Source organism: Cydia strobilella, chromosome Z, assembly GCF_947568885.1.
Source record: "Cydia strobilella chromosome Z, ilCydStro3.1, whole genome shotgun sequence".
NCBI classification, from domain to species: Eukaryota; Metazoa; Arthropoda; class Insecta; order Lepidoptera; family Tortricidae; genus Cydia; species Cydia strobilella.
Window position 1 is genome coordinate 52,281,245 of NC_086068.1, and position 16,767 is coordinate 52,298,011.

Here is a 16,767-nt window from a genome sequence, read left to right on the forward strand (position 1 = left end):
TTTTTACCTACAAAAAAAAGACTCTTTACTTTCTTGGTTTTATGGATCAGTACGGCTACCATCAGTTTGACACTAACATGTTCGCTAGCGTTTGCGTAACATACTTTGTATGCATCTCACTCGTACTCGCATATTAGTGCGAGCGAGATGTATAGAAATGTGAAAGTAAGTTATGCAAACGTTAGCGAATATGTTAGTTTGACACTGCTAAGGCAGTCGTGGTAAGGCTACCGGTCAAATAGAAAGTTAATGTAGACAATGTAGTGTTGTATAATATAACAGGAGCTCATACCATAGCAGAGAAGTGGGATAGATGGCGACTCCATGAATAAGTGGGCTGTTAAATAAGGGTGGAAAAAATTAATGGGCCCTGGAGGGAAAATGCCTTAAAACCTTTAGTTAGCTCATTTAACTTAAAGGAACCATTCTTTTATTTAAAAAAAATTATGGACATTGTTTAGGTACGACAGACGAGTTAAAAGCCTAATGTTTCTTAAAGAAAAAAAAAACTAAGTAAAATGAGCTAACTTAAGGTTTTAAGGCACTTTCCCTTCAGGGCCCATAATTATTTTCCACACTGTATAGTAAATATAATGATGATGATAGTAGGTACTAGTTAAATTTTAAGTAGAGGTTTGCCACAATAAAATTTTGCGTAATTTCAAAAAAAGGAACAAAGACTGCTTACAGTTGTAACAATTTTTAACCGACTTCAATTTCATAGAAGGAGGAGGTTCTGTATTCGGTTGTGGCTATTTTTTTTTTTTTTTTAATGTATGTTCACCGATTATTCCGAGACCCGTGGTCCGATTTGAGTAATTCTTTTTTTGTTCGAAAGGAGCTACTTCCAAGTTGGTCCCATATTAATCTGGTTCTGATCTGATGATGGGATCCCTGAGGAATTGAGGGAACTCCTCAATTTTTAAAGGCACATGTATGGTGATTTGGGTGGTTTCATAAGCAACTTGAGCATTTTCTCTCGAAAACGACCAATTTGATGAAGTGGACCTGATGATGATGATTGTTTTGAAGATAGTGATGATGATTTTTTTTAATGTAGGATGTTCAGCGATTACTCCGAGACCCGTGGTCCGACTTGAACAATTCTTTTTTTGTTTGAAACTAACTACCACCAAGGTGGTTCCACATTAATCTGGTGCTGTTCTGATGATGGGATCCATGAGGAATTGAGGGAACTCCTCAATTTTTAAAGGCACATGTATGGTGATTTGGTCGTTTTCTTAAGCAACTTGATCATTTTTTCTAGAAAACCACCAATTTGATGAAGTGGAGCTGATGATGATGATTGTTTTGATGATAATGGTTTTAGCGATTACTCCGGCACCCATGATCCGATTTGAGTTATTCTTTTTCTGTTTGAAAGAAGTTACCTCTCCAAGGTGTTTTCGTAATATTTTTGGTTTTGATCTGATGATGGAATCCGTGAGGAATTGAGGGAACTCCTCAATTTTTAAAGGCACGTGTATGGTAATTTCGGTGTTTTCTAAAGTAACTCAAGCATTTCCTCACCAATACCACCAATTTGATGTAGTGCAACTGTAGCCTAACCACGAGTTTGGCACTAAATATTCTTCGTAACTTACTTTGTACACTAATACGCCAGTACAAGCGAGATGCATAAACAGTAAGTTACGCACACGATAGCGAATATATCAATGTCAAACTCGTGGTAAGGCTACTGATAACTTCCCTCGTATGTGTATTATGATTTTTGATGTAGGTAGTGTTGGAAACAACCAAAGAGACTGAGAGGTGAAGGTAGAGGGTATTAGTGTTTGGGGGGTTTGAGGTTGGGGGTTGAGGGGAGGTGAGTTGATGGGTCGGAGACTGAGGGGTTGGGAGTTAAGGGATTGGGGGTTAGGGTTAGGAGTTAAGGGGTCTGGGGTTAGGGGTCGGGGAATGGCGGTTGAAGGGTTGGTGGTTTAGGGTCGAGGGGTTCAGTGATCAGGGGTTGATGTGCTGTGAGGTTGAGTGATCGGGGGGTTTGAGGGATTGGGTCAGTGGCGGGGCGGAGAATGGATTTACTGACAGGAATGATTTCCCAGACGGACTCGAGGAAAATTCTGATTATTTAATAAAGTTTACGAATTTACAGATAAAAATGATTATGTTTTTCATTCATGCGTCACGCTCTTAACAATGTCTTAAAACTAAAAATGGAAAAATAAAAACTTTTATAAAAAAAAGATAAACCGACTTCAAAAAGGATGAAATAAAATATTATCCTTTTTAGGGTTCCGTGTTTAAGTATATGCGTTACCAACTGATATGTTTGAAGTCGGTGCCAAGCCAAGTACTCCAAGTAGTAACAATACCAGTCAAAAATAATCAGCTTTATGTCTATAAATCCCATTACAACTGTACAAATGTTATAAACGTGAAAGCTTTTATGTCTGCCTCTTTGCTACCTTTTCATGGCTAAACAACTGAACCGCTTTAGCTGAAATTTTGCATGAAGGTTCCTTGAATTGTTTTATATTTTGAAATGTAGTCCTCTGGATAAGCGACAGAAAATAACTCAGTCCCAATCCCACACTTGCGTGCTATGACTGTTTAAGAATTAGTAAGAAATGCTCTTTAAAAAAATACGACGACAAAACGTATTAGATTTACACTAACGTGCCGACAAGCATGGTACGAACTGCGCCAAGAAGGTTCAACCGTGTGTTCTGTTCTGAGGTGTACAGGAAGTTCGTTTATTGTCGTCGTGTAACGCTGCGTCTTACATAGGCGAACACTCGCGAACACGAAGCGAAGCGACGCGGCACGGCGCGGCCGGCCCAATTCGTTCGCGTTCGCAACGAGATCGCCCACGTAGGACACTTCTATATAGGTATCACATGGATTAATTAAGGCGCCGTGCCGCGCCGCTTCGCATTCGCGTGTTGTTCGCCTACGTAGTACGCTGCATTAGGTAATCCAACGTACATACTTATATAGCCGCATCTTTATCGAATTGCACCAAAATCCCTATGAATATATGGTTTAAAATTTGGCTTGGTACCGACTTCAAACATATCAGTTGGTAACGCATATACTTAAACACGGAACCCTAAAAAGGATAATATTTTATTTCATCCTTTTTGAATTCGGTTTATCTTTTTTTTATAAAAGTTTTTTTCAAACCTGTAATGGAAGAGAGCCTTTGTGGGTCTTTGTGGGTTTGTCCAATGAAATGACATAGGGGTACGATAGCAATAGCATTAACCTCCTGGCGGTCACTCCTATATCAAAGGAGTATTTATTATAACGACTAAACTTAGTAGTTATAATACATTAGGGCTTGGGTGTTAAGGCGACAACATGACAAAATGTTTAACGAGAATCAAATAGCCGGGATTACAATTTTAATAACGCCCATTTAAATCTAAATGTACCTACATCGTACAGGCGGCATAAAGGGCAAGAATCCATTAGGCTTACAGGCACGATTGAAATTATACATATAATAAACTTGTTTTATAGCACTGACTTCTTATTATGTGGTTTATAAAACTTACTTGTTTTAGATGAAAACAGTATTTTTGGGACATTCACCAAAGAGGTAGACGCCGTTATTCGTCCGAATATTCTCGATCCGGATAAGACAGGGCAGCATCTAGAAGTGACAACACCTAGGGTAAGTTATGAAGCTTTACGAGTTTCAGTATAAGTACAACATTTAACAAATATATCAATTTTTCTATAAGTATATGCAAACGTAGAGAAATACGAGTAACCACGTCAGCTACAAGTTCCTATGTGAGTTATGGGAATTTAGAATGATTAGACATGTTTTAAACATGTTTAACAAATAAACCTCGAGTGTATATCTGTAACTGTATATACTTTAGTAGGTAGTTATAAATAAACTCGTCCGTTTGCTGGTTTAGAAGTATAATTATATTAGATAAGTTAAGTTACTATCAGTTGGGGTAAAGCATAACGCTGTATCCCGCAAAAGATCGTAGGTATATCGGCGGTAAAACTACCTCAGTTACCAACATACAAGCGCATCGCTTCAGACGATCCCGAACATCATTGAGACCTCGAGATGCGTATCAAATACTCTTAGTTCGAGATCCTACTTAACTGTTTATTCCGAGATGACCTTTATGAATATCAATTCAAAGGTTTATGGTAATGGTTTCAGTTAAAGCGGGGAGACGACGACGGAGCGGATGTGCTCACGACGGACTCCTCGTACACACCTATGACGACCACCGAGGACACAGATTGGCTCACCCACCCCCCGGATGTCCAAGTGAGATAACGTAGCATTGTATAATATTAAACTGGGTCACCGATGCTCATTACTTTTGAAGACATAACGTGTGCAGGTAGCTTGCCGGTTAAAAGGTTAAAGGCAAGCTAAAGGTTGTGTGACAGTAAAGACAGGAGTTCAGTACTGAAGTTTAGTGGTTAAACGCGAATTATGTTTTCTTTTGCATTTTGATGAACATTATAGTTTTTCCTTAGATTAATATTGGAAAAAAAACTACGTATTGAATTTTCATAGCTAATGTACGATAATTAAAATTAATTTTATTAAAATGCATGTGTTTATTAAGCTAAGCTTAGTTAAAATAATTTCAAAATATAGAGATAAGACCTAAAAGTTTGAGGCACTTGATTACACTATTTAATTTACTTTATTCGTTCGTATGACATAAACTCATGAAAATCATAATGGATGGTTTTTTGACTACGTAGGAAACCTTCTCAGTAAAAGTTTTACCAAAAATGACATAGTCAGTAAGAGGTGAAATAATAATTACTAGAGTTAGACCGAGGTAAGTCTGCAAGTCTGCAACGATTTTGATAGCACACGCAGTGCAAGTGATATTTATACGTCATAATGTCATAGAAGTATGACGTTTAAACTAACACTTGCACTGCGTGTGCTATAAAAATCGTTGCAGACTTATCTCGGTCTAACTCTATACATAGAGAAGCAATCAAAATTCCTATATTCTGAGTGTGGCCTATCATATGTCGGGCAGACGAAACGGAGCATTTCCACTCGGGTGAAGGAACACATAGCTGATGTCAAGCACCGTCGACCTAGGTCTGCAGTCTGGGAGCATGTCATGGATAAAGCCAATCACTCAATAAAGTTTGATAAGCCTCTGGTTCTTGCCAAGGAGAAGCGATACATACCCAGAATGCTGCACGAGGCCATTGAGATTAAGAAATATCCAAACTTTAATAGGGAAGATGGTTTTTCTCTCTACCACCAGCTTGGGATCCGGTAGTCCATCTGATAAAGGAGCAAGCGAGACAGAGACTGTAAGACCTTTGTGTTGGATGATGTTGGAGATTCTGAGTACAATATGTTTTGAAAAGACGTGTCCCGCCAAAAATTTTTTGCCGGTCCCATATTGGGATACCCTCCTTCATTTTAGGAGGGAATTAAATCTTCTTGGTGACGAGGTGTAGGTTTGGCGCCGACGTAGCTTTATCGCGTATATATATCTTTACTTGAAAATAGTTGTATTTTATGACTAGCCTTATGAACCGATTTTGCATGTACAACCAGCCTTAAAGTTTATAGTCTATGATGGTTCATTATTTTTTGTATATGGGTATTTTTGCACTTTGTAGTTTTTCCTCAGTCACCCGTTGACCACGAACGCTGTAGAGAGTTCGAATCGTCGGGATTTATTATAAATTTAATATACGCGATATAATCCGTTTTCATAGTTTTATTTCCTATAGGTTAGTTTAACGAAACTGCGCTTAAAAGACTTGTAAGGAATTATAGTCCTATAATAAATCATTATTGTAGGGGTTGATCGATTAAGTCAATCATCAATATTAATATTTAATAGGTGTATTTAAATAAAACAATAAAATCATCGACATTGTTTACCTAAACGAAGATTTTTATTTTCTTAAGACATACACACGATTAAATACAAGAATTCGGTGTCTTTAGACGAAACTCAACTCTCTAAGACGTTTAATTAAAATAAGTAAAATAACAGCTTAAACTTAGTTTGTAGTCAGTCTTTGAAATGTGATCGACAAAGTATAGTCTTCCAGACCATTACTTTCTGTCCACAGGGAAACGCTTCCTACTACTTGCCAGATTACGACTACACTTACATGGGCCCGCGGGGTTACCCGGGCCCCCCGGGGCCACAGGGGCCAAGAGGGCCTAATGGGGAACCGGGTAAACCAGGAGCGGAGGGCCAGCAGGGTTTCCCTGGCGTGCCGGGTCACGTTTTTGTTATACCGGTAAGCAAATAAATTTGTAGGTAGATATATGTAGGTATAAAGTCAGAGATGAAGATGGAACTTGGAGGCGTAGGAATAATAGGAAGATAGAGAAGCTGGTTGCGGTGCCCAATATAATTGGGGAGATCAAAGCCACACGAGTCCGCTGGCTTGGTCACCTGGAGAGGATGGGAGAGGATTGTGCTGTGAGAAGAGCGTATGTGGGGCATCCGGGCGGAAAATGTCCGTCTGGGCGTCCTAGATACCGCTGGAGTGACGAAGCCCTAAAAGACCTGTCCGCCCTAGGAAGACCAAACTGGCGTGAAGTGGCGCAGAATAGGGCAGAGTGGCGCTCTCTTGTGTCAGAGGCCAAGATCCTTTTTGGTTCACTGAGCCAGTGAAGTAGTAAGTAAGGTATAAGTGCAACTACAAAAAAATAGTAATTACATTGTTAAGAGGCCGGTGTCGATATTAATCGCAAAAATGTAAAATTGATAGATTTCGTCGGTGAAATTGTACACCTTTTGTTACCTTATTGAAATAACAAGTACTGGTTTCTATTGGCACGTCTTCTTATCTTGCCTTTTATCAGATCATTTTTTTTAAAACAGACTCACTAAATTAGTAATGATTTTTTTTCTGATGGATGTTTAGGTAAACGCGCGTAAAGCACTGATTTTGTCGCTCTTATTTGTAAATTTCGTAAAGTTTGGACTGCTAAAAATGGTAAATTTGTATTACACATATTCTGTACTTGACCTTTATCAGATTACATTTTTGTTATATGACTTAGAGTTCGAGGAAATGAAAGTTAAACGAATTCAATTTTCTCCAGAAATTACTTCAAAACAAGTGACAATTTCTCTGAAAATCTACTTAATTTCAACGTAATTTTGATACTTAAACAATCTACAACATTTGCTAAAACTATTCTTATACATCAGTTTGTATAATTTACCACCGTAATTTTTTGATGATTTTTTAAAAACTGCCCCTTCTCTTCATATATTACCGGTGACACACGCTCGCGACCTCATTATTAAAAGGCAAGATGAGAAGACGTGCTAATAGAAACCAATACTTGTTATTTATATATTACGTAACAAAACGTGTATAATTTCAACGACTAAATCTATCAATTTTACGTTTTTGCTCCAAAATCGACTACGGCCTCTTAAAGAAGTTACAAAGTGAACTAGATGGACAAGTTAGTTTGAGTCAGGGAAGGACCTCGAAGATACGTGTCCATCTGTTGCACTTTCGGCTGTCATTAGGTACAAAGTCCTCTTCATGACTACTAACTATTACTTGCCACGGCTCATGGGAGCCTGGGGTCCGCTTGGCAATTAATCCCAAGATATATATTATATACAAATACATAAATACATAAATCAGAAACAAACATCTGTGTCATCTCACAAATAAATACCTTTACCGGGATTCGAACCCGGGACCATCCGCTTTATAGGTAGGGTCATTACCTATTACCCACTAGGCCAGACCGGTCGTAGTTTTTGCAAACATTATGTTTTGACGGGCGGGTAACTACGGAAGTACTGAACCCTATACTGAGCATGGCTCGACATGCTCTTGGCCAGTTTTTATTTGTTTTTGATCAGCAGGTGGCTAAGCTTCCTTATTCTAAACTAAAAATTTGAGTTATGATGAACAACTACGAAAAATCGACGTTTTCTTAAATCGTCTATTTTTTATCTCGTTGTTAAATTAAACACCCTTAACTCCTAAAGTATTGATCGTAGAGTAAAAATAAATATGCCCTATTTTGTAAAAAAATATATGTAGAAATTTTTATCTGAAGTTCCAGAAGAACTTTTAGTGTGTTTATCTGGACACCACAAGGTAGAACTACTTATACCAATTTTCTAAACTACACGACTTATTTTCGCTCTCTGCCCATATTCGGCTTAATATTCTTACCTACTTTAATTCAAAACAACGAACCTCGCAGTCGTTATAATTTCTGTAGGTGCGTAAGCGTTAAGTACACTTTTTTACAAAAAAAAAATATTTTACAACTACTGTCATAATTGTATCAACAATTTTTTTTTTATAACAACCATATGGGTTCATGTTTTCATGTGCGTTTGACGCATTGCGTCTCATGCTACGGTTGCCGCTGCGTTTACTACGTAAAACAATGTTTGGTAACTAGATTATCTGATTAAAAATGATTAGCATCAAACGCACCGCGTTTAGCGCATCGTTTATCACATAAAATAACCGCGCGCTGCGAAGCATGCGACCAAGCGACCTGAAAGATCCGTATGCAAGTTTTTATTACTGTAGGGCAGATTTTTCAATTTCCCGTAAAGTTTATCGATCATTTCACTTTAGGATTTTCCGTTATTTCCGACAGGTACAATATTATAGATATACTTACGTATTTATAAAATGTTTATAAAATAAGCCGGCCTAGCCAAGGTGACAATCGCTATCGCTTCGACAACGAAACGCTTTGTGTCTCTCTATCACTCTTCCATATTAGTGCGACAGTGACAGGAGCGTTAGCGATTGGCGTGTTGGCTACGCGGCCGACTGTTTAATTATGTACTTTATGCTGAAATTAAGAAATACGATTGAGAAATACTGAGCTAAATACAATTTTCACAGCTGCACCAATCTGGTAACGATAAAGGTCCCGATGCACAGTCGGAAGCTTTGCGTCAAATGCTCACACAACATATGGTAAGTGACTGATTTTTACGACCGAACCTTTCATCCACTAAATTATACCAACAAACTTCCTGCAATTATGTTTTTGATCGTGAATAAAATAATCACATTATCAATCAATATCCTAATGAATCCACAGCAGTAGGACTTAACTTATACACCTTTGAATTTCACGGTTGTATGCAGGTTTACTCTCGATGTTTACCAACCGAAAGCTAGTGGTAAGTATCAAATGATATTCCGTACATAAATAAGTTACGAAAAACTCATTGGCACGAGCCAGGATGCAATGAAAAATCTGTCAGTAATTTAATCAGTTTAAAATTTCGACAGGCATCCATGCGAGGCGCTGACGGCCCTATGGGGCTCACTGGTCCCCCGGGGCCTGAAGGCGAGTACGGCGCCGAGGGCCCGAAAGGAGAACAAGGCGATCAGGGTGAACCGGTAAGATTCAAGTTATAAGTTTATTGGAATAGTTACTCTCCAGTCGGTTCAGTACAGGAGCGCCGCGACAGTATCTCGCCCGTGAGATAGACTACCCGTCCCTCTCTATTTAGAAATCTCTCTAGTTAGAAATACGATTAAGAAATACTGAGCTAAATACAATTTTCACAGCTGCACCAATCTGGTAACGATATAGGTTATTCTGTCGCGGCGCTCTTGTGCTTAGCCTACTGTAATCACACTTAGGGCTCATTTAGACAGTGCGAGAACTCGCATGCGAGTTTCATTACATTGCGTTATTTGATCGGTCGGCTGAGTTGATGTAACCTTAATGGTCCGCAATGTAACTAAAATCGCATGCGATGCGCGTTCGAGCGCCGTCTAAATGAGCCGTCTACTCTCGGCGGTTCTCGGACCCTGAATGACAACATAAGTAAACCTCAAATTGAAGCCGAACCCGAAGTATGTAACTATCTAATAAACGCACGCACCAAGACGAGGTCTAAAAATGGCACCTCAATATCTTACTACGAGGCTCTAAATGTAAAGGAGGGCAATATTGGAATCCTGATCAAGACGATGAATGGTGCTGTAATATGAGACCATTGCAGTTGCTATTATGTATATGCAACTAATTTTACAGTACATATGTTGCTACTTTCTCGCACTAGTGCGTAAAAGAGCACTTTTCGTGCATATGTCGAAAGTTTAAACGGCCATATGTACCGTAAAACGTTGTACGATACACGTGCGAATAAGTAATTCGCAACTCGTGTCGATTTAAAACACTCCCTGCGGTCGTGTTTTAATTTATCGCCACTCGTTTCGAATTTCCTCTTTTTCGCACTTGTATCGTAAATAACTATTATAAATTTCTGTAGATCAAAGTAATATAGTACATTGTGATACAAGTGTGCTAAGTTGGTCATTAAACTCGAGGCGATATTGTGCTCGCGAGCTGTAAGCGAGCGCGCAATAAGACAGCCGATGTGCACACGCATTTCATACGACGTTTTTCAACACCATTTTTTATTTTATTTAATTTAATTTATTTATTTGGGAAACATACAGCACATAATAATACAATACGGTAAAAGATATAGTTAGAAAATAGGCCAAAAGAGTTTCCACTTATAGTTAATACAAAATTCCTTTGCTCCGAAAAAAAGTACAATTATTAGGTACTAGTTTTTGCCCGCGACTTCGTCTGCGTGGAATTAGTAATTTGGGTACCTTAATTCTTAAACAAATCTGCTTTTTGATCCATCCTTTTTTCCCCCAAATTGGTCCACACTATACATTTCCACCCCATTTTTTACACCCTTAAGGGATGATTTCGGGGATAAAAGTTATTCTATATCCTTTCCCACAGCTCAAACTACCCCCATACCAAGTTTCATCTAAATCGGTTCAGCGGTTATTGATTCCCCATACAAATTTCCACCCCACTTTTCACCCCCGTGAGGGGTGAGTTCTGGGATAAAAAGTATCCTATGTCCTTCCCCGGGACTCAAACTATCTGTATACCAAATTTCAACTAAATCGGTTCAGCGGTTTAAGCGTGAAGAGGTAACACACAGACAGACAGACTTTCGCATTTATAATATTAGTATGGATTGAATTTAAAGTTGAATTTAACAATAACATTCAGGAATATTCCACGTGCACGATTAAAAATATAACAAGCATAATTTAGAATTTGGAAAATAACAAGCACAATTTTCAATTTAGAATTTGAAATCAAATAGGTACAATTACATTAACAATCATAACAATACAACACAAGATTACATTTTTATTACTAGCTACGAGTGAACGAAATTTGACTTTTTTTTATTATTGATGACAGAAACAAATCTATTACACCTATGCTGGAGCATGGTGTACCTATGTGTGAATATTTCTTATTGTATATATTGCATGCTCTTGCTAAAAATTTGTTGTTTACATATTTTTTGCAAGTAGAAAATAGGTGTTGAAGTCCCTGATTTCTGAGCTAGGTAAAAACCTGTGTTACAGAAGTCATTGTCCTGTCCCAGACAATAGAAATAGGCAGAATTTGCTGTCTACGTGTGATGTTTACATGGAACTACTGAACTGATATTGATAAATGAGGCGTCAATTCATTCGCCTTTGTAGCCCGGGTGCACAAAACTTAAATTTTAACTGACTTTCAAAGGAGGAGATTAGGTACGAAAATAAACCGTTGTTTTGCTTATTTATTAAGCAAACTCAATTTATAAATTATGATTCCACTCCAAAATGTCGTTTTCATGTATTTCATGTAATGTTCTTTCATTTAATAACCTGATAATTAGGACTATTTCTTTGCATAATATGAGCGCATTAAGGTAGAATTGATGGCGCGCTTTAGTTTTTTTGGTACAACTTCCACAGTTTTTATCGGAAATGAAAAGTTTAAGCTGTGACGTATAGTTAAATAACTGGTTTCTTTTATATTATACGCAACATTGTTATAACGTTTTTAGTTGAGTTATGAAATATGTATACGTGAACTTTTTTCATAAAAAGTGTTTTTTCTTTGTTTGTAGCTCTTAAAATATACATTGTTTTTATAAGTAATGTATTAACGAATCATAATATATTTAACACCCTTTCGTCTGATGTAGAACACGTGTATATATGACTCATGGTATAGTTATAATTTAGATTTTGCAAATTTCGGTAGTGGTCACAGGTATGATGCCATTATTTGTCACTCAGGCACTATAGAGATTGTCTCCCCGCAGTTTTATGATCCTTTTTATATTGCTAATAGCATACTAGAAGCTTATGCTGATTATCCTGAAAATGAACAATTTCGATTTTTTTAACTTCAATGCATTTGTTCTAGCAAATACCTACATTTTGATGCATAATTTTCACATTTTTGGTCTGATTTTGATTTCTTTGATATCAGTGTATGTCTTGAGACATCAGCTTTAATGTTGTAGTACATTGCTTTAACGTCCGACTTTTGGTTTGGTTGTAAAACCCAAATAATCGAATATTTTTTTACATCATTTCGATTTCTTTGTAAATTGCTTTTAAACTGTTGTATATTTTGGTACACAGTGTATAAATAAAATATAGAACATTTAATTGGCTTTCATTTAATATCCCACACGTGTATGTCCAATGCATAGTTGGGGTGCAATATGCAATATTCGCAACGAGGCGGGAGTCATTTTGATGACGTCATTCCGCTGAAGTAGATGGCCGGCGCCGCTGTCTCCCGGCAGTTTTGGAGACCCAGTACCATGCCCAACAACATACTCAAATTTGGTAGTGGTTTCGGATCTGAACTATCTCTTCGACCGTTTCCCATAAGGCATAGTACTAAAAAGAAGCCTATAGGTATGGAGTTTTTATGACCTTGCAGTTATTTATATTTATACCAGCACCATATCTTATGTTATATGTATGTTGATATTATTTATTTTCTATAGTTACATTCAACTTTCAGGGGCCACCCGGACCCAGAGGCCTTCAAGGACCACCAGGCAGACCAGGTCGCCGCGGGCACGCGGGCAGGGACGGGGAGAGAGGATCCACGGGCGCGGCGGGCGCTAAAGGCGAACCCGGGTATCCGGGGCTGATGGGACTGCCAGGGGACAAAGGAGAGCGAGGCGCCCCGGGACAGCAGGGCGAATCGGGAGCGCCGGGGCAAGAGGGGCCGCCCGGGGATGACGGACCAGCAGGACCACCTGGCTTAAGTGGAGAAATTGTAAGTTGTGTTGACACAACATATTTTCTGTAAAAGGGCGTAGTGTAGGTATTTTATGTAGGTACCTAAATATAAACGAGTGACGAATAATATGTTTCCATTACCAAAACTTGTCTGTTCTAGGGTCCAAGAGGCTTAATGGGTATAAGAGGTTTTCCCGGATTGATCGGCTATCCCGGGATTCCGGGGATAGAAGGACCGCAAGGCCCAAAAGGCTCCGCCGGTCAACCTGGACCTCCTGGTCAACAAGGTCAGCCTGGCCCTATGGGTGCTACGGGGTCACCCGGACCCCAAGGACCTACTGGAGCTCCAGGGATACAGGTATGTGTTTAACAGTTGATCATAGATTGCAAATACGTACAGAATTAGAATTATTATTAGATGGGCGTAGCGCGCGCCATTAACTATTTATTTATCTAACAGTTAGGCTTGATAAGAAGTAATATTGAGCAGGTGTAACAAGTTATATCTTTCAAACCTAGTTAAAATTACTAAAAAAAATGTTTTCAGGGTGCACAAGGAAAACCTGGTATTTCCGGCCTCCCAGGGCCTGAAGGTTCGCCAGGTACGCCGGGCAACCCAGGGCAACAGGGTCCTCAAGGAGAGCAAGGACCGCAAGGACCACAGGTAATTCTTTTTTTACATTTGTGTGCTTTGATTAATTCGTCTGATACCTATTAATGTATAATTCCCACTGTGTCCTTCGTCCTTCCTTCTTAAAAAAAACCAATGGTTTGATAATTTAGTTCGCTGTTATTTTTTAGGGCATGTTAGGTTTTCCGGGCAGTCGGGGCTTAAAAGGAGACGACGGTCCGCGTGGGCCACCTGGAGATAAGGGTGATAAAGGAGTTAGAGGTAATCATAATATTTACATCTATTTTTTTATGAAATAGGAAGCATTCGAGCAGACGAGCCGCTTGATGGGAAGCAGTCATCACCGCCCATGGACATAAGCAACATCAGAGGAGCCACTTATGCTTTGTCAACCTTTGAGAACCCTAAATACCTGCTTCTTGAAGAACCCTATGTCATAACGCAAGGGAAACACCTCAGAAGGTAGCTCATTCCACAACTTGCACGTTCTGGGCAAAATCGAGCGCGATGCCCGCTTGTTCTTTGTTTGCCACGTGTCAAGAAAGTGAGGATGAGCTTTGTTTCTTTGGCGGGAGGTGCGGTGGTAAAAACGTGACGGTGGCACCAAATCAAAAAGTTATTCAGAACATTCCCCATTGTACAGACGGTAAAATAGGCCTGTGCTCTGTAGAGCCAACGTCCCTCCGAAGGCTAAGAGGTTCCAAACCGACTGTGAGATCGGGATCACCAACAATACGAACTGCCCGACGTTGGATGGAGTCAAGTGGAAGAAGTTGGTATTTCGGTGCTCCAGACCAGAGATGAGAACAGTACTCCATATGTGGTTGAACCTGCGCTTTGTATAACGAAAGCCGGTGACCTGGTGTGAAGTACTGTTTCGCTCTATATATAAATAAGGTTTATCTGTCATGGTTTATGGGTATTAATTATAATAACAAATGTATAACATAGAGTCGGCGCGGCATTACCTTTTCATTGCCAAAAGTGCCGAATCAGCGCAAACTTAGCGTGGTTTTAGCCTGGTACCTCTATCCATAGTAAGCATGTGGGTATAAAAGTTATTTACGATACAAGTGCGGAAAAGAGGAAATTCGAAACGAGTGGCGATAAATTAAAACACGACCGCAGGGAGTGTTTTAAATCGACACGAGTTGCGAATTACCTTTTCGCACGTGTATCGTACAACGTTTTACAGTACATATGGCCCTTTAAACTTTCGACATATGCACGTAAAGTGCTTATTCCCGCACTAGTGCGAAAAAGTAGCACCATATGTACTGTAAAATAATATACCTACTTGCAAACATACCATGTACCTACTCGTAAGTTTTAATGTCTCGTTTGAGGTGGACGTCGACAGGACCGCATCGCACGCAACGGATTTTAGTAACCTTTGTACGTCTACCTGTAGACAGTGTTGGCCGAACGTTAATTGCAATTAACCATTAACCAGTACAAATTGAACCGTAAACCGTAACGGACGGTTACGGTTTACGGTTCAATTTGTACTGGTTATCGTTAATTGCATTAACGTTTCAGCCAACACTGCCTGTAGACGTTAGTTTAAACTGTAGTGTAAAGATTGTCTGGTGGCAAGCTCTTTGGTGTGGTCCAACCTTTAGTTTAAAATCTTGTGTGTTGGTTAGTTTAATCATATATCATTTTATGATTATAAATAATAACATAGGTATTGAGCATTTTCTGTATTCATTAGGTTTGGAAGGAGAAAAGGGAGATATAGGTCCAAAAGGAGAACGAGGGTTTATCGGAGAACCAGGTCCACCGGGCATTGAAGGAGTTGAGGGCCAAAAGGTTGACATTTTACTTATTTCTTGCTTGTCTACTTTCTAACTTTTAATAAATAAAGAAGAGGTCCGAGTGTTCGTCGCATATTTAAACTTAAGTCAGTTAAGTTTAATTGTCAATAAAGGTTATATCAGAGTGTCATCTATTGGGTCTGGGTATTAGCATGTCGAACACTGGGACAATTACCCTATCATAAAACGGATTAAATTCTTTACATAATTATAGGGTTTTATTTTTCAAGGTGTTAACAACGTCTCTCAAATCTGATTGCAAACTCAATTTTATTTCAGGGTATGGAAGGCCCGAGAGGAGAAACAGGTTCGATTGGTCCAACTGGTGAGAAAGGTGCCACCGGTACCCTAGGCCCCATGGGGTATCCCGGTCCACAGGGTGAAAAGGGCGACAAGGGGGCTTCTGGAAGACGAGGCCGTCGAGGGGCCAAAGGTCTCATGGTAATGTTGAGATATTTGAAAATACCATAACATTTTAGCAAAATCAAAATCAAATATCTTAAAAAATTGTTTTAGGGTATGGTGGGAAACGCAGGCGATCGTGGTGAGGGCGGTCCAAGAGTAAGTCGTCCTATGGAAACATTTTAGAATAGATCTATCTCCTGTGACTATAATATTTGCTAATAAATATTTCTTAGGGATATCGTGGTCCACGAGGCCGACGCGGTTCCGACGGTCCACCAGGGTCGAAGGGTGACACTGGCCAGCCGGGTCCCCCGGGCCCCATAGGCGAACGGGGTCCTCAGGGGCTGGATGGCGTCCGCGGTTTCCCTGGTGCGATCGGGCCTCCCGGCGTAGACGGCAAGCCCGGGCTCCTGGGGCCTCCAGGGGAACGCGGTCCAACGGTTAGAATCATCATTTTTAATTACATATTTTACAAGTACCATGATTACAATACAAGTATGTGCCTACCACTGCCGGTCACAGGCACAGGCTTCCTCTTATTTTGAGAGGCGATATTAATTATTATTACAAGCTTTTATTTACTTTCACCTGTCCCGCTATCTGTATGTAATCAAATCTTGCAAGCAAAATTAGATCCACTTACCAGTATTCGATTGAGCTGAAATTTCACATACTTAAGTAAGTTGGGTGACAATGCAATATTATGGTACCATCGAGCTGAGACCGTAGGGCGTAGGCCATAGGAACTCTGTTATCAAACAACGCAACCTCATTGTATTTGGGCTTGTTCTGGGCTTGTTATAATTGTCTCGATGAAAAGTGATGAAAGTGAAGCGATGGTATTTAAAAAAATGTTTTATTATGTTG

The 16,767-nt window shown here is 39.4% G+C and overlaps 1 protein-coding gene across 1 annotated transcript in view; it reads left to right on the forward strand.

The window, feature by feature from the left end:
• LOC134753938 (collagen alpha-1(I) chain-like) overlaps positions 1 to 16,767 on the forward strand; it is a 55,261-nt gene that overhangs the window by 24,737 nt on the left and 13,757 nt on the right. The window contains exons 6-18 of the mRNA XM_063689925.1: positions 3,531 to 3,640; positions 4,154 to 4,264; positions 6,067 to 6,240; positions 8,851 to 8,925; positions 9,247 to 9,357; positions 12,824 to 13,084; positions 13,208 to 13,405; positions 13,595 to 13,711; positions 13,849 to 13,939; positions 15,393 to 15,490; positions 15,775 to 15,936; positions 16,012 to 16,056; positions 16,134 to 16,340. Of these exons, the coding sequence (XP_063545995.1) occupies positions 3,531 to 3,640; positions 4,154 to 4,264; positions 6,067 to 6,240; positions 8,851 to 8,925; positions 9,247 to 9,357; positions 12,824 to 13,084; positions 13,208 to 13,405; positions 13,595 to 13,711; positions 13,849 to 13,939; positions 15,393 to 15,490; positions 15,775 to 15,936; positions 16,012 to 16,056; positions 16,134 to 16,340 (1,760 nt within the window). The remainder of the gene's footprint in view (positions 1 to 3,530; positions 3,641 to 4,153; positions 4,265 to 6,066; positions 6,241 to 8,850; positions 8,926 to 9,246; positions 9,358 to 12,823; positions 13,085 to 13,207; positions 13,406 to 13,594; positions 13,712 to 13,848; positions 13,940 to 15,392; positions 15,491 to 15,774; positions 15,937 to 16,011; positions 16,057 to 16,133; positions 16,341 to 16,767) is intronic.